This window comes from Schistosoma mansoni, assembly GCF_000237925.1.
Source record: "Schistosoma mansoni, WGS project CABG00000000 data, supercontig 0211, strain Puerto Rico, whole genome shotgun sequence".
Lineage (NCBI taxonomy): Eukaryota > Metazoa > Platyhelminthes > Trematoda > Strigeidida > Schistosomatidae > Schistosoma > Schistosoma mansoni.
Genome location: NW_017386081.1, coordinates 322,146 through 348,213, shown reverse-complemented (window position 1 = coordinate 348,213; position 26,068 = coordinate 322,146). Strand labels below are relative to the sequence as shown.

Sequence of the window (26,068 nt, the reverse complement as noted above, 5' to 3'; positions counted from 1 at the left end):
AGTCAGAGACATTAGTTCCCTCAAGATTACAGGTACACCTTGCTGACGAGTGCCAAGTAGCACGAAACCCGGGGTCCAGGGTTTCCTGTTGACCACCTCCAACCACCATCTTACCTCAATAGTTGTTTGTTTGTTTGTTTAACTTCATGATTGCTTGAAATGGTAGCATATACACCTTAAGATAGTGCGTTTTCAGTCACTTGTTAGTTATTCAGTCTGTAAAGTGAATAATGTCAACCAAAAAAGTTGAAGTAAACAAACATTGATAACATGATAATAAAATTCTTGTCTAATGTCCAATGTTAACCTACATGATTAAATAAAGTAGCTTATTGAATGGAATGAATGAATGAATGCTATTCATCACTCCACATCAACTTCATTGACTACAAGAAAGCATTTGATAGCGTGGACAGGACAACACTATGGAAGCTTCTTCGACACTACGGCGTGCCTGAGAAGATAGTCAATATCATACGGAATTCCTATGATGAACTAAACTGCAAAATCGTGTATGGAGGACACCGGTAAAGACCGGTGTTAAGCAAGGTTGCTTACTCTCGTCAACATCTGGAGGAAAGCACGGGATACAGTGGACAGGCAGGAGGCAGCTTGATGATTTAGACTTCGCAGATGATCTGGCTCTTCTATCACACACGCAACAACAAATGAAGAAGAAGACGACCAATGTAGCAGCAGCCTTAGCAGCAGTAGGTCACACAATACACAAAGGAAGAAGCGAAATTCTCCGATACAATACAACATGCACCAATCGAATTACACTTGACGGAGAAGCTTTGGAGGATATGGAAACCTTTACATATCTGGACAGCATCATTGATGAATACGGTAGATCGGATGCAGATGTGAAGGCGAGGATCGGCCAAGCAAGAGCAGCATATTTACAACTGAAGAACATCTGGAACTCAAAACAACTGTTAACCAACACCAAAGTCACAATTTTCAATACGAATGTCAAGACAGTTCTACTGTATGGTTCGGAAACTTGGAGAACTACGAAAGTCATCATCCAGAAGACACAGGTATTTATTAACAGTTGTCTACGCAAAATACTTCAGATTCGTTGGCCAGATACTATTAGCAACAACCTACTATGGGAGAGAACAAACCAGATTCTAGCGGAAGAAGCGCTAGGAGTGGATAGGACACACATTGAGGAAGTCACCCAACTGAGTCACAAAGCAAGCCCTCACATGGAATCCTGAAGGTCAAAGGAGAAGAGGAAGACCAAGGAACACATTACGCCGGGAAATGGAGACAGACATGAGAAGAATAAACAACAATTGGATAGAAGTAGAAAGCAAGGCCCAGGACAGAGTGGGTTGGAGAATGCTGGTCGGTGGCCTATGCTCCATTGGGAGTAACAGGTGTAAGTAAGTAAGTAAGTAAAATTGCCAGGCGAAACGTTGGATTTACTTCAAATTCATTCGCTGATATTTTACAAATATATTATTCCTATTTAATATCTTACATCAACTCGGCGGTCAAATACTGTAAAACTATTCGCTCTAATTTAGACGAAAGTTCTTATATGGAAGGTAAAGTGATTAAAAAATTTTTGAAAGGTTGATTTAAAGTGGATTCTAAAGCTTTAGTTGATGAGTTATGACTTATTCCAGTATGAATGTTTTTAAGAGAAACTCATGGATGAATGTTCCATAGTGTTCCATAGTGTTTCAACCATTGGTTCATTGAATCGGACTCCGTATCACTTGCGCTGATTTAGGTAACCGTTTGATATAAATGGATCTCACAAGAACAATCTTACTCAAAGTAGAGCACATAAAGCAATAAGTGATAAATGAATTACAGCCACCAATTTATAATTGCTACTTAAATAATTATCTATTATTTTTGAAAACATTTGACCGGTAGTTCATATAAGAGAGGTATTATGGAGATTATTTTGATTTGTATGTGATATTCCTAACAGAATAATTTCAACTGGGTTGTCACTAAGAATTAGTTATAACTGGACAGTTGTTACACCTCATTACGGATCCTGTAGAAGTGTGTATCAAGGAATCTAAGTTTGAGATGGGTATCGTCGCTGGTTAGTCACTTTCACTAGATCATATAGTCCAGGATCGCTTCCTGATGATGCTATGGTTGAAAATGTTTAGTGGGTCCAAATTAAAACTAATCATCTCTTAAATGCACCTAGGTTACCAACAGTATTTCAACTGACATTAACAAGTAACGATTATCACTAATATTAACTATATAAACAAATTGGATGATATGTTGTAAGTATTAGTTTCTATCATAACTATAACCTATTAAGCGATTTATTCAAGTGAAAGAATCGACAAATGAACCTTGTCAGAATGTAGTTGAGTTTTCAGGTTTAACGAATAGCTAACTGGAAGCGGGCCTCGAACTTACGGATTTAATGCTTGTTGGATTCGTATTCGGACTTGGTTGATGGATACAACACTCAAGGTGTAAATTATTAAATCGAGTATATTTAAAACAATTGCTGCTATGGGTGAGTGGATTTGTCAGATTATAGGAATGAGCTTACAGTGGCAATACTAAAATTAAGAGAAAATACAAATACTACCCTCACTACATAATTTTATGTTGAGCAGCAAGAACATCGTATGGGACACCTAGCCTAAACTTACGATGGGAAGCGAAATAGTTGAGCATGTTGACTGCTTCATTTTTATTAGAATCGGACAGATATATCCACTTTTTATCTTAGGCTAGATACTGAGCTTTAAATTTATCTAGGATGCGTTATATAGTGAAATATATTTAATGTCTTTCAATACCGCTGACATTACTACCATCATAACTTTGGTATTCGTTTTGATAATTTTATATCACGTTACAGATATGATACGGCAACTAGGATTAATGCATATACATGGCAGGTTCAGGATGGTTTATAATCGACTCGCATGTTATTACCAAGTAGTATCATAGTAGATAAAGAATATTCTGATTAGTTATTTATTACCAATAAGGCATTGACTGTTGTTCCTCTACTGAAATGTTGAAATCGTCCTTACCATATATTTATGTATTTTCTCATTTTTTCACAATTCATCTACTGACATTTAATAGGTAGAACATTCCACAATTATGTCAGACATTATAGTATTTTATTATGTTTCATTCATTTTAGTAATATTTTCAAGTAGTGAATACCGCACTATTAATCTTTAATCAGTACAGTCATTATTGTTTAATACATTGTAAATTCTAACTTTATTTAAAAGTACCGATTTATTTTAATGTGCTTGAAACCCCCACTTCCTGTAGTATCTCTTACAAACGGTATGAAGTTTAGAAATATTGATTTTAATCGACATGATCCAGCAACAAGTTCCACACATTTAAAACAATTAGTCCCTTGGATAAATTTCGATAATGCATTTCATTACAAACGTGGTTTAATTAAGGGCTTATTCAATAGAATCAATCGTATTTGTACTAGTGATACTATTGAAGTAGAAACGAGGCTTTTAACTAATACGTTAATGAATAATGGTTATTCATTTAAGTTCATAAACCGCTGGAAGGGTTGCAATACGATTAGACCTATGACGCTTCTGGCACCCAAAAAGCGAGTTTATATTACATTACCATTTAGGAGTGACTCTAATAGTCTCATGTTGAGACGGAGGCTAAAATTAGCCATAAACAGGACATTCTATGCAGCTCAACTTGTCATCATTGAAAAGACATGGTCGATGTTTCACCAAAAACCTAGACAGCACATAAGCGATTGTGTATACCAATTTACATGTATGTGCGGAAACACATACATAGGGAGGAGCAATCGTGATTTGCAAATAAGGGTGGCGGAACACATACCTAAATGGCTACAGAACCAAATGAATTCCAATGGTGAAATAAGATCACAGGATAGACAAACATCTTCATCTATTGCGAAACATTTAGTTGAAACTGGTCATAAGGTTGACATCAAATCAGCATTTGTATTGTTGTACAAAAGCCCTCAAGGACGTATACTAAGATTTATTGAAGCCTTGGCTATACGGAAATTGAAACCCCCTTTATGTGTTCAAAAACAATTTGTTCTTACCCTTAACCTACCCTGGTAATGCTTATTTATTATCCAGAGTAGTCATCACATTGTTTTTGTGTACTTTATTTATTTTCTTACCTTAACCTGTCTAGTTGACCTTTTAATTTTCATATAAAAATGTCTTAACAATCTGATCAGATTGTTCGAAATGTATTGCGCTAATATATCACATAATTCTGATAAACTTCGTCTTCTCATTGCATTATCGAAATTTCACACATTTCTTAAAAATATATTCAGTCATTTATTATTATTATTATTATTATTATTATTATTATTTGAACACATAAATATTGGTACAAAGGAGCACCGAATACATATGCGCCTCACAAATCTCATTTGATTTGTGTGATGGCTGTGATACTGCCTAGGTGCCCAAACTGAAGCAGTCATTTCTTACCTACGTACGAATACACCAAAAGTATGAGAAGTTCAAAATATAATGCCCCGAAGGATTTTTTGATAAATGCGAAATGACCTGAAGAGAGGGGACACGTAAAAACATCTTCAAATCTCAACAACAAATCATATGTTGGTACTAAAAGCGATTTTTACAAGAATTTTATTATTTCGAAATAAATACTTTTAATAAGGTTCTTAGCTATTCAAGAATCGTTAGTTCAGTAATTCATGCAGACATTTGACTAATCATCCTGAAAGTAGATGAGATGAATTGCTATAAAAACATAGACCCATTAAAATTTGTCATTATTTGTTATGCGCATTGCCTTCATCGCTTTTCAAATGGTTTAATGAAAAAACCATTGAATATGACTTTGAAAAAAAAATGTTGACCATAAATGGTGCATATGTTTTATCTTTCTCATGAAAGTATACGTACATGTCAGTATACAAACAGACTTGTTTACAAAACAGAGTCTGAATATTATCTACATATTTTTGACAAACTTATCAACACATTGTCATTGTCATAAAGAAATTCATCTAGTCTTCTTGTGATCAGTTCATAACAGTTGCAAGGTTTTTATCGATTTTAAGATGATCGAGATGAATTTTAACAAATGTAGAGATGTATAATGTTAAAAGAACTGATTAAACACAAAACTAAAATTTGTCATATGTATAAGTATATATTTAAAGCCATTAGTCCCTTTGATAAATTTTGATAATGTAATACGAAGACGAAGATTATCAGAACTATATGATATATTAGCGCAATACATTTCGAACAATCTGATCACACATATACTTGTAAAGAACATTTATATATAAAAGATAAAAGGTTAACTAGACTGGAAATGGGGGGTAAGAATAGACAAGGATAATAATAATAAAAATAATGTGAAAACAATTTGATACCTTACCACTCTGGATAATAAGCTAATATTACTAGGGTAGGCTTAAGGTGAGAACAAACTGTTTTTGAATATCGCTGAAAAATTCCCATCATATTTTGAATACACAAAGGGGGTTTGAATTTTCGTATGGCTAAGGCTTCAATAAACCTTAGTATACTCCCATTTACACTTTTAAACAACACAACAAAAGCCGAGTTAACATCAATCTTATGACGTGTTTCGATTATATGTTTGGCAATAGAGGATGATGGATGTTTATCCTCTACTCTTATTGGGTCATTCGACTCTATTTGTTTTTGCAACCATTTTGGTACATGTTCACCCACCCTAATTTTCAGATCACGATTGCTCCTCCCTATGTATGTGTGACCACACACACATTTAAATTGGTAAACGCAGTGGGATGTGACACAATCGTTTTCATGTCGTCTAGGTTTTGAATGAAGCATGGACCTCGTTCTTTCTTTGATTATGACCTTCGCTGCATAATACGTTTTGTTAATGACTGACTTAAGTCTTTACTTCAATAAAAGGCTATTTGAATCACCTCTAAATGGTAAGGTGATATAGATAGGCTTTTTCTCTACCAAGGCTCTGTTCATACCCTATTTCCAGTCTAGTCGACCTTTTATCTTTTATATATAAATGTTCTTAACAAGTATATGTGTGATCAGATTGTTCGAAATGTATTGCGCTAATGTATCATCACATAGTTCTAATAACCTTCGTCTTCTTATCACATTATCGATAAGTATATATGTCAGTATTTCTATCTTTTCATCTGATAAACTTAGTTGTCATAAAATATAATGGATAAGTGTAAAGTGAGATTTTTTATTATTCAAATTATTTTTTTAAAAAAGTATTTACCATTTATGTAGAATAATTTGACAATGTCAATGATTAGACCTAATTAAAATGAAAAGAAAATGTAGATTTTCACCAGACACCATAAACTTTTTATGTCGTTTGAAATTGCAGTTTGTAATTATTCATGATACAAAGTGGGATAAGGTAAGAACCGTTAACTGTTTTGTGACCTGCAGGTTAATTATTGTCATTTTATCGATGCTCTGGTATTGTGGAGAAAGCGTCACCACTGTATTACTAAACTATTTCCAAATGTTTGAGACAACAAAGTCCCCCTTTTTATACTTAGTCGGTAGTGATAGTTCCAACTGAAGCATACAGAGTTGTTTATCGCATACATTTTAATATTTTCTCTGAAGTATTATGCCTAAGCTATAACTGCTGTAATTTTCATTTAGTCTAGTACCAAGATAATGACTTACTTTGAAAAACCGATTGCTTATCTATTCTCAACGTAGGAAACAAATAAAAATGTTGGAATTCCTTCATTTGGAGTTCTGTATTTGCTTAAACATATTATGTGAAGTATTTGTAATTTTGGAACAAAGTTCTACTCAAACAGAACCAAGTAGTAGAATAGGGGTTATGGAGATTGTTGAAATTCATTGAGATCACAATCCAATCGAAATTGGAAACCTGGAAGCACTGGAGACCTGTCTCGTCTATCATCTTAAAAATCTACATGAATTTTCGGGAAATGCAAATTGCATGTCAAACAAAGTGAAAGGTTTAATCACACGCTCACTAGTGACTAATATCACGAAGTACTTCAAACGCTCTAGTGATCAAACATGACTTTTGGAGCTTAGTCTTGCCGATAATAAGACACATCATTATTGACACTGGATAACCATCTCAACATAGAACGAGTAAATGCAGAAAATTAGATTAAAATTCAGTGGTCCAAATTTGTTAGGTTTAAGAGGATTAATCCCCGCTTTGGTCATGGATGAAACAACTGTCCAATGATCTCCGGTCTTCCACTTATTGACTAGCTGAAAAATGATCTTAAAGTATGAAAAGGTTTACAAAACCAACCAAATCAACAAAAGTGTTATAGAAACTGGAAATATAGTGTATTCGTTTCCCAGCATAATGATGTCAAAATAGGTCTTAATTGACTAAACCAAACACTTACCAGAAATTGAAAGAGAAATCAATAAGAATTCTTTCCTCATCAGGAACGAATAAAGACTGAACATTTTGACATTGTTTATCTGAGAAAGATAATCCGAAACAATCACAACATTTCACATATTATATGTAAATACTGTGGTTAGAAATCAAACTCACGATACCAGTTTTGTCTAATTCGAGACTTTTCAGGTAGACGAACTTAAATCTTTGTGTTAATGTACATCTCGGGATTCGAACGCAGTCTGTTCTGGATTAAACGGGGGATACGTTACATTAAGCTATTTATTTTATATAACCACAAACTTTTTCAATAAGCATAATGCTTGTGTTCTTAGTAGGTATTGGTAATCCACTTGAAACACTCATTTACTGTTATATCTTGTGGCCTAGTGGACGTGATAAAACCGCCAATCAGAGAGCAGCGAATTATCGATTGGAACAGTGACACACGAAAACTGTACGAGCAGTCTAGAGTGCTAATCGGTCCTGCTTTCTGCCTAGCCCAGCCACTTAAGTCCAGAACACCAATAACAGCCTCTGTGGTATGAATCATTGCATTTCAAACATATTGAATTTATATACCAAACAGACTGACCATATCGTACCAATAAAATAGAAAACAACATTTGTACAAGAGTTAGCCAAATTTGGCTATGAATAGGGGGAGCAGTAATTAATAGACTGGGTATAACTCAGGAATGGTAAATCGTACAATAATCGTACAATAGTCCAAGAGTCAAAATAAAGCTCACAATGAAAGGAACATGAATATGAGTAGTTTAATTATTTAGCAAATATATGATAAAAATTCTATGCATAATATTGGTCCATAAATGGATCCCAAAGTTACCATTCACTATTGTTATCGGGGCATAACATTTACCAATAAACACCGAGCTAGATTCAATTTTAATATATCGAAAATGGGATAGCTTAAACCCTTCACAATGATATATTGCTCTTATCTATTGACTCTTAGATATTAAAAAAACTTTTATGTTTGATTAATAAATAACCGAGTGTAAAAACGTGTTTGTTTTTTTGTTTAAATAGGTAATATTAATTGATCAATTCGATATTTATAATAATGATAGAATTACATAAATATCACCTCTAAAAATTGTTTTGTCAAAGATATTTTGAATACTATCGTCATGGTACTTGTGTTCGTTAAATCTACTTTATTACCATTCATAACTTATTGTTCATTATCAATTCCTACTTATCACTCAAGTAAATAGTCATTGATTTCAATTTCTTTTGATTTACTCTATTGTATTTACAATGTGAAGATATGTTATTTTCAAATTTAGACAAATTAATCCAATTTGCCATGTTAATTTATACTACTGACAACTTTATTCGTTTTGGTAAGTAATTGAATTCAAATTTATTAGAGTATATTTAACCTTGTTTCTTCTTTTTTCCAACAGATTAGTTGGAGAAGAAGGAATAATAGTAGTGACTATGATCTAGCTTCATAAGGGATTTCTGAGGCTCTGATGAAAAATATGATTAGTAGAGATTACTCATTTTGTATCACTAATAGAAATAATACATCACTGATGGCAATGGATGATAGACAGTCATTCCATAACACTAAAGCTAGCATGTGTGAAGCGCTGAATACCAAAACTTTGGTTTTCACTTACTGTACTCGCCGGCGTCAAAGAATTTAGGGTCATTAGTTCAAATTAATTGTAAGTATCCATGAATGGTGTCTTCAGCTTGGATGAATCAATTGTTTAGTTCTTTCTGACTATCAGTAGTAATGTCAGATCTTGACGACACATGTTTTCAGGATGGATTTTAATCCACTTAAAATATACTGCAATAAAATAAATTAAATGAACTATCAAAACTGGTAATTTCTTAAGTTTTCTTACCATTTTCTGAAGTAGCCATAACATAGTACGATTAAAGCGTAAGCGAAATGTAGGTGCTTGAGAAAAGTATCCAGTATTTCTAGAAGGTTTTGTTACTGGTTAAAATAGTCGAGTGAAATTCGTTCACTTTACAACGGTATTTTACCCAAGTTTTTCAATCTACTATAATATCGTCAAAGTAATCTTTGAATTTCGGTGTAACCATACAATAGAATATCAAACACATAGATTGATGAATAGAGTCAGGTGCAGTTACTAGTATAAATAGACAGAAGAATATTCATATGCAAAAGAGTATGGTCATTCATAATTATATAATACTTCAACTACGAGAATTAAAAAACTAGGATTGATATTGCTATATATATATATATATATATATATATAATTATAAAACCTACAGTGATACAAAGAGTGGGCTGATTGTGAATTTACAGCTATTCTCTAAATCATCAATAAGCATATCGAAGTTTTCTCGATATTACGTTGGTAATGAGTAAAAAGTAACTTCAGAGATCATCTTCGCGCGATCATACATAAACCTTTATTAACGTATGTTCTCAACTTAGTAAACATCGGTTGTTCTGGGTTTTTCATTACACAAAAATGCTTGATTTCGATAAATTTACGTCAAATTCGCATTGTAGTGAACAGAACACTGGTTGGGGACAATCGAATGTATTTAAGTAAAAATTACAGACTATCTGAGTAAATTCTGAAAACCATACAATGGACAGTCAATTTGCAAATTAACAACCAATAGTCTCAATCTTCACTGTTTCTTCTCTAATTCCATTGTTCGTGCATTTTTCTACCGATTGCGCTTCGTTTCAGTTCTTTCCTCATCAGTCTTCTGCCAAAATATATTCTATGTCTGACCAACACCATGTACTACTTATATGGATATAAGTAAACCACACCACAGCACAACCGACCATCTTTTTGTAAAGTAAACAGTACTGTAAATTTACATGTAGTTAAATACATATTTCCATTAAATACCTTTAGTTATGATAATTCTTATTTCATAGACGTATGAAAAGGCACTGTAAAAAGCTCAATAAAATATTAGTTGTAGATTTTACTTTCTTTTAAATTATGTCAAGCAAACTTCTGTTCAAGTGAGAATTCATTTCAGTTACTAAGCAGAACTACTGAAGTCCTTACGAAAATTATACTGTCAGTGACTGAAAATGCACCGTGTTTTAATGTTATAATAAACTATTTATGTTAGCGAGTGGAACAAAAACCCAATAAGTTTTTAAATGGACGAATTTCGAAAATATTCTACAGATAAAATTGACTCAATAATCGTTATCGACAGTTATAAACTCTGTCTAAAAGTTTTAGTAAGTTCATTGAAAATTGCTTCAATGAAAGGTAGTGAAACATTAACTAAAGGTATTATAGATTAATGGAAACAATTTATTCACGCGAAGATCAATCAAGAAATATTTAAAATTACAAAAATAACAGAACCAGACTAAGAGCAAATGAGCATAGTTAGTCAACTGAATAAATCGAATGTACGTAGACGAGTACCTTCTACACAAAAATACAAATCATGAAATTGTTACATTTATCGACATTTTGTGGCAAGATAATTAAGAATGAAATCCATAAATCATTTTCTCGACAACTGACTGATTCTTAGAATATGGCCTCCATCAGGTCGATGATATTCATAAGTATTTATTTTATTTATTATTTATTTTATGTGAACACATAAATATCGGTACAACGAGGCACCAAATATATAGGCGCCACACAAAACAATGAGAATGGGAAGAGAAAAAGGGGTAAGGTGAGTATGAGAAAAAAATAGAAGAAAGAAAAGAACAATAACAACTACAGATTAGTGTATGTTAGTGTAATAATAATAATAATAATAATAATAATGGGGGAAACGGAAACGTATAACTGGAAAGAATTCTTTCAGTTAGGGAAGTTACAACCACTTTTGATGTAGGAAGTATGAGAAGGTTACAGCAATATCGCCACTGGCTTCTATTCTGAGCCATATCTGATAACGTCTCTAGCCACTGTGTTGCACCATCTCTCGGACCCCAGCCAGGGAGTCGTGAAGGACCAACAGAAGCTAGCCCTTTGCAGCTTTCTTTCATACCACGACACCATGTCACACACTGACCACCTCTCCGCTTTTTCTAACCAGTTCCGTTGTTGGAAAATAATGAACGGCGAGGAATTCTCTGGGTCGACATTCGTAGAACATGTCCAAGCCACCGAAGTCGATGTTTCAAGATGGTGACACCAATTGGATTATCGTCTCTGCACCCAAACACACGATGTAGAACCTCTGCATTACTAACATGGTGTTGCCGCTGGATGTCAGCAATACTTCGGAGACAACGGTGATCGAACACAGAGAGTCGTCTAATATCCTCAACTCGGAGAGGCCAGGTTTCACAAACATAGAGCAAAACTGCTCTCACCGACGCGTTGTAGACCCGACCTTTTACAGTCAGACTAGCATCACGAAGGCGCCAAAGATGGCCCAGAGTGGCATAAGCCGCTCTGGCTTTCACTATACATGAATCAATCTCAACACTCACGCCACCACCAGCACTTATGTAACTACCTAGATACACGAACTTCTCAACTACTCCATTCTGATCACCATCCAGGGTGAGTATAGGATTAGAATCGTGCCAGTCTTGTAGAAGTACTTTGCACTTCGAATGTGCAAAGTGCATACCGTGCCTGCGGACACTGATTGCCAACTGATTAATTGCGGATTGCATGCTTTGGGCATTACGATAATTACGCATGCTGGAACCTTGCAAGGATTTTCTTTTGACTGCATTGACATTATGGAAACAGTTACTGTTTTCTACCATTGAGGTATCATGCTTCAAGTTCACTAACCTTTGGCACTCGGTAGTTACCTCCTGCAAGGTCATGTTAGGGTAGTGTTCAAGTTTGCTTAGGATTCTGGTTCGGATATCAGCATCCTCAGGTGAACACAGGCTGCAGATAAATACTAAGCATTTAAACTGGTCCTCAGACATGGACGACAATTTGAACCTCTCATATTGACGGTTCACAGTTCCTGCATGTTTCACCCAATCATCTCCTGGTTCTTTCGTTAACTTTAAGCACTGATAATGGATATTAAATAGAGATGATTGTTCTCCGAAGATTTGGGACAGGGTTTTGACTGTTTCATCAAAACTAAAATCTCGTGGGTTCTTCGGAAGAATGAAGTTGCTGTAGCGTTCATGTTCCACAGTCCCAAGTTTTCTCAGAAGTATTCTGACTTTAGAAGCGTCATCCAGGTTGCGAAGATCAATATAGAACAAATCTTCATACTTCTTAAACCACGACTCAAAGGTTATACCTGCTACACCATCAAAATTAAATTCATGTATGGCATTAATGACTGAATCAGTATGTGAAACTTGTGATTCACTAGAAGCAGGATTTCTCTCGGACAGGCAGAATTTCTGCATCAGGGTTTCCATGATTCTAATTTGAAACTCTTCAAACCTCTTTTCTTGACGCAGCATATAGGCTTCTAATTGCTCCAGAGAAATATTCATTGTCATTTTCCCGTCGCCACTGATATGTCTTGTAAGTTGAACGCTATATTCAGATCCTAAGCTATTCTGATAACCCCAGGCTAGAACTATTCAGCGACTTGAACACCAGAGAGAAGACACGAGTATGAGAGAAATACTTTACTGCAAGGTTCAATCTTGTTACAGAAAATCATAGGTATTTATAGATGTTAGCCAATCCATTAACGACATATTATGATACCGACCAATAGTATCACGCCACGTTGGAACTCTAGAATGTTCCATCGTATTCTGAATGGCTGGGGCTCTTTATGAGCCTCTGGAGGCTCCGTTGGAGTTCTCCGGAAGCCGACTCAACACCTGCCTGACCCCACTGCTTGAATGGAACAAAGGAGAAAGGTGGTTGTATGCCCCCACTCTGCCTGAGGTGTTCGTATACAGGGCCTTTAAGATGTTAATGAACTTCTCAGGCACACCCTTCTTCAATAGACAATCCCAGAGAACAGTCCTGTCCAACGAATCGAAGGCAGCCCTGATATCATGAAACACTACGATTGTTGGCCTGTGATAATTATGACAGTGTTCTAACATTTGGCGGAGGGTGAAGATATGATCAATGCATCCTCGACCAGAACGAAAACCAGCCTGCTCCTCGCGAGTCAATCTTTCTCAGGTTTTAAACAACCTACGAAGAATGATAGAAGCCGATAATTTGGACGCAATCGGAAGTAGATTTATCCCACAATAGTTGTTACAGGAACAACGTGAACCCTTTTTAAAGATAGGGACGACTATTGACTCATTCCATGATGTTGGAACACTTTCTAGCTCCCAAACCTTTGCAAACAACACAGTCAATTCCCTAGCCAGAAAGTTACCACCATCTTCAAAAAGAGCCAAAGGTAAGTCATCTGGGCCCGGTGATTTGTAGCGTTTCAAGAGTTGGAGTTCCTTGCGGGCTTCCGCCTCGTTTGGTGGGTCAGTCGTCACCAGCCATGGGGGGCAGGACAATCTGGTCGATGTCGCTGGAGCAGTAGGCCAGTTGAACTGCCCTTCGAAAAATCCAGCCCATCGTCCAAGACGTCGATAGATGTTAGTGATTGGCATCCCGTCATTTTTACAGATTGTTTCACTCACACCAGACTTCTTGCTGCCAGTGGCTCGGATGAGTTGGAAGAGCTTCCGGCAGTTACCAGATGCAGTCGCTGCCTCCAGCTCATTAGCACGCTCCGACCACCAGGCTTCTCGGTCCTTTGCCCAATTTCATTACGTAACAACCTTCGTTTGTGGTCAAACTCACGGTCACCCAAAGTAGACCAACGGGCTTCCATCAGTTGTAAGGAGCCAGAAGAAACCCAGTGCTTATAAGCTGGACATTTCGCGAAGCCGCAAGCGACTTTACTCTCCATTTTCATGGAGTCATGCAGTTGCAACCAATGCCCATTTATACTTTCGGTGGGATGGTAGCTAGCCTAGAAGCTAGCTCGCTTCGATACAGAAGTTGCAGCCAGTTCACTAACATCGATCCGTTGATGGCGGTCAATTCGTTGGCCACTGAAAATTAAAGTAAGATTGGTGCAGACCAAGGCATGATCAGAGTCCAGATCGGTACTCCAAAAGGAGCAGCAGTCTTGTACACAACCACACAGGCTTGAGATGCAGAGGGATGACGCCAGGTGGCAAATCGGCGATGACGTTGCCGGAAGTTAGAGCTAGCCAGAAACAGTTTGTAGTCTGTGCTTAGTTACAGTAGACGGTCCCCGTTATCTGTCCTGCAACCAACAAGTCCCTATCGACCACCTAAACGACTCTCTTCTGTGCCTAGACGCCCGACCTGTGCATTCAAGTCACCGGCTAGTACTACAATATATGTCAAACGCACTTTCTGGAGAAGAACAGTTAACTGGTGATAGAATTCATCCTTGATTGCATCCAGGCTGCAATCTGTCGGGGCATAGGCGGAGATGACAAAAAGACATCGTTTCCCACTTTGATAAAACTTTCTAATCTAACAGCATATAGCGGACTGTTAATGGTGATCCCATCGATTAGTGCTGCCTCAGCTCTAGCGCTTAGTGTGACAACAACACCAGCAAGACCACAATAAGATGCTACTGCGTCCCCGGATAAACGCACGTAAAACAAACCTTTTGAAGCGACAGATGGAGAGCGAATTTGTAGTACTTCACTAGAGTTTTGAATACGGGTCTCGGATACACAACAAACATCGACATTAAGACTTTTTAAAGAGATCGTCAGCCCTATCTGTTGTCCGATCTGCATTAGTGTGCGAACGTTGAAGGAAGACAGTTTGAATGTTGCATGTGGTTTCAGAAAGACTGGTTTAGTATACGTATTCGGTGGAAGCATTCACTTTTGCCCAGACAGTGACTGGAGATAGTCTAGATAGAACAGAGTTTCCGCCATAAGCAAGCTGCTGCATAAGTTGAAAAGTAAGAATACACAAATTGGGAATAAAAGGGAGTGAATGATTGATGTGGTCAATAATAATAATAATAATGTGAATTGTCTGACTTTTAATCGGAGCGTGAATAGTATTTTCAGTAAATATCGTCACTTCATTGTATTTTTGTGAGGGATGTGATACTGTCCAGGTGCCCAAACTGAAGCAGGTAGTTTTCTTAGGTGGCCATGCCCGGAGCCTTTGACCTAAAGATCTGATCCACATGGCAGTGGAGCAACGTCAGGAGATACAGTCCTATGGTAGCCGGTGACCAGCGATTGGTTCATACGCCATTTGTTCCCTCAAGGTACTGGAGCCCATGTGCACCATTGGTTTGGAGTCAGGGTTTTCCAACTCCCCTAAGTGAACTTTCCATGTCCACCAACCCGGTTAAAGCGCCGGACATTCGCTTTCCGTCCTCTCAATTTCGTAAACAACACCGATGCCACGAGAAGGCAGTGAGTAGGACTTCCCTGGTAGAGGCTGTATACGCGTGGCTGTGTGAGAGTATTCCGAGAGGGAGGGAGGGCCCTCCTCACTTTCGGCCGTACCAGGGAATTTTGGGGGTATTCATAAGTACAATTACTCAGGCAAGCTCATTATGTCACGCACATATGTCAGTAATAGAATAAATTAAAAATACAGGATATTAGGTAACCGTTTCACCATAGTTAAGTACTGTTCAGAAGAATGCTCTAATTTGACAAATTTGTCTCAAGACTTTCACGATACCATTCGGTTACTAATTTGAAACCTGTTCACTTTCCGCTTGATGAACTCTAATTATTACGGCTTTTCCACAGGATTTATGGAAATAAATTCAAAAGCTGGACATCAATGAGAACAATACATGAAAATTATTTATAGTTCTGCATCATCTAGAAATAAGGGTAAGATAAAATCGAAGGTCTTGAGTTTAATTGAATTTAAAATCATGTGTGCACTTGACTTATGAGTCTCATAATACAACGAAACAATTAACTGATCCTTGAGTTCATTATGTAATAAGAACTAACTTCAGATTTTGATTGAAGATCCACTGTATTAAATTATTATTAGCCTTTCCACAAACAGTTAGATGTCAATCACTGAAAATTCTTTTGAAAACAAATTGTTTTCCTCCTGTCAACAAGATAAAATTACAAATTTTATTTCAATTAAAATTACATAATTGAAATTAATTTTTTTAGTTCTATTGTCACGATGAAGAACAAGGCATCCCTGTGGATGACAAGAAAATGATAAATATAATGACTATTTTTCTAAAAGTAACGTTTACCAAATCAATAATAATGTTTTAGGGTTATTATTGCTAAAAATAAGCATTTTACACTGACTAATCACGAATCCGTATTAAAATCATTGCAATTACTTGATAAAGCTGGCCACTGATTATTATTATTAATAATAACACTAACAGTATAGTGACACTAACAAATATCACGATATTTAGAAAAATACTATGTAATTAAACCTGCTATTGCTAAATGGTGTTCATCGTTTACATGTCTGTCTCCTCAACTACCTGCACCATGTGTTTTTTCTGCCCCTTTTGCTTTTGTATTGAGAATTCCAAGTTAGGGTTCGCTTGTAGTGGAGGTTAGTGGATTAATCCAAGTACGTCCTATCCAACCCAAAGCCTTTTCTTATACAATCATCAACTGATAACTACTTTCTCATCTAATAGAGCAGGTCGTTGTTTGTGGTCTCCACTCAGTGAATCTGAACTATATTGTGTAAGCAGTTGTTTATGAATACTCTATCGTTCATGGTGGAAGTTCTTCAGGTTTCAGCTGCATCCAAAATAAAACCATTTTAACATTATTGTTAAAAACTCGGACTGTGATGTTGTATGACGATTATTTTGAGTTCCAGATATTTCTCATTTGAAGGATGATGGCGTTTCCATGCCAATTCGTTCTTTTGTATCGACATCAAATCTTCCTTGTTTATCGATGATCCTAATAACGTACGTTACGATTAAATACATCAGCTCTAAAAAGTACTTATAAGAAAATCATAACACTTGCTTATAGTTTATTCACTATTCATATATGTTCAAAATATATGAAAATAACATTTTCGTTTTAAATTAATTATTTTTCCATTTATAGTATTAATCTCATCATTTGTAACTACAAATAGATTACATCTATATGAAAATATAAACCATTCATCAGAATATTTAAAAATGAATAGTTTTCAGCGAACTGATTTCAAATTTTCACAGAAATATGAACATATAATTGGTCAACGTCATCATCAACAACGTTCAGACATACCCACAAGGTTGCCTTCAGTTCAAGAATGTATATCAGATCAATATAATTACAGTGTTACCAAAGGTAAAAATGTATTTCTAAATTATTATCCTTGTAATTATTAGATCCCTGCTGACTGGTTTCAAGAGGAATCTCCAAAGTTCTATTGAGAAGTACTGATAGTTGAGGTTCATTCATGTCAGGAGTAAAAAAGTAACTTGATACGATTCTGGATGACGTAAGGCGAAATGGATAATGAGCTTAAATGAAGAAGGGGGGATAGGAGGCCCCATTTTAGTAATCTAAATGTTAAGCGCTTGTCATAAGGTCTAAAAGTCCTGGCATGATCATCGGTATACACTCTTGAGGAGTCCTATACTTCGATGAAATATCTGTCCAGTACAATCTGGTTTCCTATTGTTCTTCTGTTGAAACTGATCCAAGACTAAAACCAACTCTATTATTTCATTTATTCAGAACTTTTATGGTTAAGTTGTTCCTGAAAATCCCACATCATATTACAATCGACCAAAATATATTCAATCTATCCTCACAGCTGATAAACTTCGGTATATTTAAGTGGTCAATGTATGTATTATACCAATCCAACTGATCAGAATTACAAATTGTTGCTTATTTTGTCAAGTTTCCTAAATGTTTACAGGTTGTGTCCTTAAATTTCAGTTGAATAATTGTCTTCTTAGTTGTTCAAGAATCAGTATATAAAATTACATCGAAGGCTAGAAGTCCTTCACATGCTTCCGGAATGCCCTTTTTGTTAAATCAGAAAATCTCGAACAGAGTTTCGATACTAATTCATTATTCCTAGACAATGAACATTTACGACGCCGTTAAATATCAAGCTCAGACGCTTCAGGGTTCACACCAAACACGATAAATTAAGATCGCTGAGTTGACACTCAAATTGTATCAATTATTCAAAGCACAACAATCATAAAGTTCTAGTTGTGATGTTAATTTATTTCAATAGTAGGGAAGATAAGGAGCTTATTCTAATATGAGAGGGGTTTAAATAACCTTTATAAGGTTGGGATTAACACACAACAACACTAAAACTCTGACAAAAATGTGCAGATGAAGAGAAAGAAGACGAGATTGTAGAGGTAATTTCTATATTTTAAAAAAGGTACGGTTACATGAATAACAATACCACATATATAGTAAAGAATAACAAATATTAACTTCAGATCAAAATTTAAAATTAACGACGGCTGAAAAACTAATAATGCATGTTGGGGATGTTAGATCCCCGGAACTCACTTGGTAAATACCTTAACTTTGTAGTTTTATTTTGAAATTTTGAATTTCTTTGTTTCCGCGCCAAAAGCGCCTTTTTCACCTTTATGTCGTATTTCCTACTTGAGAAAATCCTAAATGTTAATGGTCCGTTGTGTCTTTTAGTATGCTATTTTGTACCGCTTCCCAAGGACAGTTTTCTGTTGCATATATACATTTAATTTGTGCCTGTTGGATGGCTTGTGCTTCTGGCTGCTTGTCGAATATATTTTTCCCCGTTCAGACTTGTACTCTATCTGCTTAGAAGGCTGGGACTCATCAGAATAGCTAGCTAATTGGTCTTTGGTCACAAGTCTTTGTTCCGTTCGCAGACTAGGTGAATTCGTAATCGCTTCAAACATAGCAATGCATATGTGTATAATTACAAGAAGAACAGATGGGCAAACTCAATCATACTGAATTCAGTCATTAGTAGCAGATGTGCTTCACATTAAAACGATAAAAAAAATTAAGGATCACAGAGTTTTTACTATAAATTTGAATTCTTTGAAAGTTCTCTCACTCTATTAATGACTCTGAATAATAGAGACTGTAAGATGGTGATTGGAGGTGGTCAACAGGAAACCCTGGATCCTGGTTTCGAGCTACTTGGCACTCGTCAGCAAGGTGTACCTGTAATCTTGAGGGAACTGATGCTCCCTGACGGATTCGATCCCGTGTCACTCAGCTTCACAGTCAGAGACGTTATCACTGAGCTATTCGGGATGCGACCAACCTCCTGTAGGACTGAGATGCAGTCAGTCAGTCACAACGTAGAACTTCGTACGTACGTACATCAGTTCGAGTTGCCATACCACATTAGCACAGAGACGAAGTTGTCGATTCAAATCCCATAGTGGTAGAAGTAGTAGGAGTATAATCAGAAATACAAAAGATTAGGGTTTGAAGAAATTATTGAAGGAGTATAGTACAGTGAAATAAATTTGGAAAGAGAAAAAGATAGAGACATGAGGAATTCAGAAGATTAGAAGATGGTAGAACACAAAGAGTGGATGCACCATCGCCATTGCAAACGATTTTGAGCCATGTCATTCAAGGTCTCTAACCATCGATTGCTATCATCTCGCGAATCCCAACCAGGTAGTCTACACCTACTAACATGCCCCAGACCACTTGTCAGTGACTTCATGGATTTATGCCATGTTTTGGTCTGGCCGCCCCTAGCTTTCTTCCAACCTACTCCTACACCATGAAACATTGCACGTCGGAGCAGTCGGTGGTTGGGCATACGTAACACGTGTCCCAGCCATCTCAACTGATGAAGTTTCACTACTTCATCAATCGATTTGCCATCCTTACCTAGTACCCGTTTCCTAACAACTGCATTACTTACCCGGTGGTCCCAGGATATACGAGCAATGCTTCGAAGACACCTGTGATCAAATACTAGTAGCCTACGAATATCCTCTACTCTTATCGGCCATGTTTCACTGCCATAAAGTAGGACGGAGCGAATTGCTGCACAGTAAACATGTCCCTTTGTTGCTAGACAGATATCTCGCCTACGCCATAAATGACGCAAGTTGGTGAAAGCTAGACGAGCCTTCTGTATCCGTGCTGAGATTTCGTCATACACCAGACCACAAGGGCTGATGAGACTGAGATGCAATCACAATTGATTGATCACTGGGTGGTGATCAATGTCATGCGTGTCAAGTCAGTGATAACGTCTCTGACTGTGAAGCTGAGTGACACGGGATCGAATCCGTCAGGGAGCATCAGTTCCCTCAAGATTACAGGTACACCTTGCTGACGAGTGCCAAGTAGCACGAAACCCGGATCCAGGGTTTCCTGTTGACCACCTCCAACCACCATCTTACCTCAATATATATATAGTGCACACAGTGTCGAGCCACCTAGACTGGTGGTCACACTGCAACTTGATCGATAGCATTCGATCAGCACTAAGAAGGACTTGACACGCATGACATTGATCACCACCCAGTGATCAACCAATTGTGATTATGTGATGTATTTGTGCAATACATTTCGAACCATCTGGTCTCACATGCTAAGACATTTTTATATGAAAATTAAAATGTCAACTAGACAGGTAAGGTAAGCCGTAACAAAGAAAGAAAAAAAGTACACAAAAACAATGTGATGACCACTCCGGATAAAAAATCAGCATTACCAGGGTAGGTTGAGCGTAAGAACAAATTGTTTTTGAACACATAAAGGGGGCTTCGATTTCCGTATAGCCGAGGCTTCAATAAACCTTAGTATATGTCCTTGAAGGCTTTTGTCAACCTTAGGACCAGTTTTAACCAAATATTTCGCAATGGAGGAAGATGTCTGTCTATCCTGTGACCGTATTTGACCATTAGCATTCATTTGTTTCTGCAGCCATTCAGGTATGTGTTCCGCCACCCTTAATTTCAGATAACCATTGCTCTTCCCTATGTACGTGTTTCCGCAATACATGTAAAATGATAGACACAATGGGATGTGACACAATCTCTTATGAGCTGTTTGGGTTTTTCGTGAAACATAGACCTTGTCTTTTCAAAAAATACAAGTTGAGCTGCATAAAATATCCTGTTGATAGCTAATTTCATTCTCCGTTTCAACATGAGACTATTTGAGTTGTCCCTGAATGGTTACATAATATAAACTCGCTTTTTGGGTGTCAGAAGCGTCGTAGGTTTGATCGTATTGCAACCATTCCAGTAGTTTATGAACTTCAAATAACCATTATTCATTAAAACACAATTATATGAACGAAGAATATTCTTTTCAATAATATCTCATCACGTTCTACAATGATCAAATCCAAATTAATAATCCATAAAAGAAGATTGACCAAGTTTAAGGCAGAGTACATCATTTAAGAAACTGTAATATGTGAATCAAGGAATGTTGTTTGTCATATAAAATCAAATTGAATCGTCAATGTTGGAGCTGACTAATATGAAGTGTTAACTTGAATCCGTTTATAAGTGAAATAAAATCGTAAGATAAATGATCAGAATATATATATATATATATATATATATATATATAGTTGATATGGGGGTGAGATAGAGAACAATGGGATTACAAATCAGAAATTACGTAATATGTAGAATAATATGAATTAGGTCAGATATAGTAAATAGGGGTGGATGCTAAATAAATTTCTCTAAAAGGTTAGCAAGTGTGATAATAATAATAATAATAATAATAATAATAATGACTGGTAAGATGTGTAGATAAAATAAGTTTAGGATATAAAAATGAGCATTAATCGGATTGATGTCACCATATTATAAAATTGATTATTAACAAGTTGACCCTGAAGTTGACCAGGGTAAAAGGAGTGGCTGGACATATTTCTTTTGGATGCAAAGCTCTGGCTTTTTGATCCGAATAGCAATTGCCTCAGCCGTCTGTAGTATTCTCAGTCTGATGGAATTAGGTTGACTGCTGTGAACATGATATATTACTGTGAAAGATTGCTCAATGTTGGCTCTATGTCCCGTCTGAACTAAGTGGGCTAAAATAGAGCTGTTGACCGTTTTGACTACACCTTTGCTTAACCACACTGGGAGGTGCTCACGAGCCCGAGTATACAAATTCCTAGAACATCTGCCTATGTAACTTGCCCCACAGGAGCAGTCGAATTGATAGATACAGAACGAAGTGGCTAGTCTAGGCAATTTGTCTTTCAACATCGGTGTGATCATTGGACATGTGGAAACATTAGTTGTAGTTTACATGCATTAAAAGTCCTTTGGATTGATCTTCATAACTTCAGTCTTAGCATCTCACTAGGTGCATTGTCTCTGAATTGTAGGCGTATATACAGAGGCTTTTTATTTACAGATAGACATTCTTTATACTCTCTTTGGAAGCTGTGTTGTGCAATTGGTGTTGCCTTTAGACGGCTTTCGACTGTCTTGTGTTTCAGACTATATGAAGGCGGGTTTTAGCCTGTCAATTGCAACTGTTTCCTTTTTTCCATTCTTCTTGATGGTGAAATATTTTTCTTGCCTGTCTACTACTTCATAAGGTCCTTCATAAGGGTGTTGCAAAGGACGTTTTACTGAGTCGACACGGACAAACACAAACTTACATGTGTTTAGGTGCTTGCTAATTTGCTCCTTTAAGAAAACTGATCGCATTATGTGCTCAAATTCGGCTTTTGTAGCTGTAAGCTTGTCCGGTGGTAAACGACGTGGACGTGCCGAAACTGGTTGGCTTTTGGTGATGATTCGATGCACCACGGAATGCTGGATGGTGTTTTCGCTGTAATCTGGTTTCGTTAACTTTGGAAATTTAGATAAAGTATTGACGGATATGTCGTTTACTGGAGTGTTGATTTTAATACTATGTATATGATAGTGCGATTGAATTCCATGAACTTGGAGTTTTGTGCACGAATCGATAAGTTTTCGCTTTTTAACATCGACTAATAAGTTGTAGGAGCTTAGGAAGTCTGCACCTAATATAGGGTGACGGACATCAGCAATAATAAACACCCAGTTTAGTCGACGTCTAATTCCCAAATCTAATGTCAAGAGTTGTTCTCCAAATGTTTTTATTTCAGTTTTATTAACTGCTCTCAATGAATATTTTCCACATTTAGAAATAGGTTTCTTGGCTAGCGTAACTGGGATAACACTGACTTCGGCTCCGGTGTCTACTAAGAATTTGTAGCCAGAAGTTTTGTCGAGAACGTGAAAAAGGTGACTAGTAGCATGACCTGTAACGTTTGTCGGTACTACTGTCTGGTTGACACCTTTTGGCGAGGAAAATGACCTGAAAAATTTACAGGACGTAACACACTTCCTAGCTTTGTCACCATACTTTCTATGGTACCAACAGATGTCATCATTTTTTTTGTTCTTGATTTATCTCGGTTCTTGCTCCCCTGAAAACTAGAGCGAGACTTTCGAGAGGTGAGATTGGAAATAATTGATTGTAACGTATCTAGCTTATTTTCAAGACTGGCAACGGTGCGTGCGTGCTGTGTACGTAAGTCACTTAATTCAGCTGTTAAGGAAGCTATGTTCGGAGTTTGAGTGTCACTCGAAGTTTGTGATATCGCCTGCATGTAGGGTGTTGTGCCTGGCGTTACTTCTAAAACTTTGTCAGCCATGCTAGCTAGAACCTCTAAATCTAAAGGTTGGTTAGAAGTGCAGAGAATTTGCCGGACTACTGTTGGTAAACGTTGCAGCCAAATTTCTCCCAGAAAAATATCACCAACCTTAAAAGGTCCAGCCAACTGCCTCATGTGGCGTAATAATTGGCAGAGTGACTTGTCACCTAGCTCGCACTCATGCAGTAATTGTTGTAGCTTCTTTGCATCCGAAAGTGAGGTACGTTGGATAATAGCCTGCTTCAACTGATCGTAGGCATTTGATACAGGGACATTGTCTATGAGGTTTGATACCTCAGATGCTACCTCAGTCGGTAGAATTCCAAGCACAAAAGAGTATTTCGATGCCTGTAAACGAATGTTACGCCGCTGAAACTACACTTCCACCTGGGCAAACCATACACGTGGGTTTATTCTACTGAATGGAGGTACATTTATAACGTTTAAAGCGTGTAACTCTGTTCGGTCGTTATCCTGGCTAATTCCTTCAGATTCGGATGAGAACATTACAAATATACAAAAAAAAATAATTACTACCAAGAAAAAAATTAGCGCCGTAATGTTTGTAAGTGGACACAAAATTACAGTTTCAAAAAAAATATAAGGGCTCACCAGATTTGTGGTGGACCTCAGCGAAAGAGCTTAGTTAAAATATAACAATACGCAAAGTTACCAACAATATACCAAAAGAATTAACACTACAAACCTAAGCGTGTGTCTATGATTAACGCAAAAGGTAACAAATTACAGTTAAATTATAAAAGGGTATATTGAGCAACAAAATGGTAACAGTGTTATGAAATGAGTGTTATTTGTAAGCTGCTTTCTGAGATAACAACCACAAATAAGTTCACTTGGTTAACAAAGGTTCCTCTGCACGTGATGGCACCAACAGCAAAATGAAGAAGATTAGATCCAGTAGTATTATTCAGTAATGATCCGGGCCAAAGCACCAACGTAGTGTGGAATGGCCTAAAAGGATGTTATAATACTATTATAATCTTCAATCAAAGGCCGTGGCCGTTAAAGCAGAAGAATAGACGGCGGATACAACGTTTATATTTTAAGAATCGCGGTAGTGAAGTCGTGTTATATATAACCAAACAAAAGTATTCGTTTCTTTACCATTGATACAGAAAAACAATAGATATCGAATATAAGTGTGGTTACATAAAAAGTGTGACAAATAGAAAAAATATGTGATCTTTAATTTGTTGTTACAAAAAATCACTAGATATAAATTTCACTATAGTGCTTCTTGTGACCCGAAACCTCATGACATGTTGAAGTGATTCCCTCATTTATCCGTTTCCAGGTGCTCTCCATGGTGGTTCCCTCTCTATTGAGTAGATCATGGAAGACCTGGAATCTATTGCTGTGGGCTATCTTGGATTTGTTGAGTTTGTCAGTATCCCGAAGAAAAGACGTTTTAAACTTTTGTGATGTTGTCCGCCCCATTTTCCAATGCTTCTTGAGTTTTAATTTCATCTTGGCGACCAGCAAGTGATGATGGGAGGCCATATCAGCTCATTTCTTGGTTCTCACATCTCCCATCGTCCTCCTGAACTGCCTGGCAATTTGGTCCAAGCTTTTTCAAGGAAATATAATCAAACATTAAAATTATCGAATATAAATAGGTAGATGGTTCTTTGGTTCATTGTACAGTGAATAGGTCATCCAATCAACGTTAGAAATGTTTAAACTAGGTATATGTATTAGTATGTAAGAGACTTATGATGTGAAATGATAAGTGTTAAGATAACATATTGTATATATACGTAAGTAGTGAGAGGAGAAATTTCATTCATAATATATTGTCTCTTGTCGGTGAATTTTTAAGAAAACATACAATTTTTAATATATGATATGAATCATATATGCCACAGCATGCATAAAATGAAGATAAATAAACAAAATAAATGAATGAATTCAAAGAGGATGAACGTAATTTGAAACTGAATATTTATGTTATTTTAATGTTCCAATTAATTATCAGAAGGGGTTTTGTGGAGATTTTAGCAGGTTTATAGAGTTGAGATCATGAGTCAATTGAAGCTAGACCACCATCGAAAACCTGGAAGCACTGCTTGACGGCCGTTTCGTCCTATTATGGG

The 26,068-nt window shown here is 36.6% G+C and overlaps 1 protein-coding gene across 1 annotated transcript; it reads left to right on the top strand.

The window, feature by feature from the left end:
- Positions 1-17,487: 17,487 nt before the first annotated feature.
- Positions 17,488-17,682, top strand: Smp_199110 (hypothetical protein; the record flags this gene model as incomplete). The annotated part of the gene is made up of 1 exon (XM_018792776.1): positions 17,488-17,682. The coding sequence occupies one exon, from the start codon at positions 17,488-17,490 to the stop codon at positions 17,680-17,682; it is 195 nt and encodes a 64-aa protein (XP_018647219.1).
- Between the last annotated feature and the right edge of the window lie 8,386 nt (positions 17,683-26,068).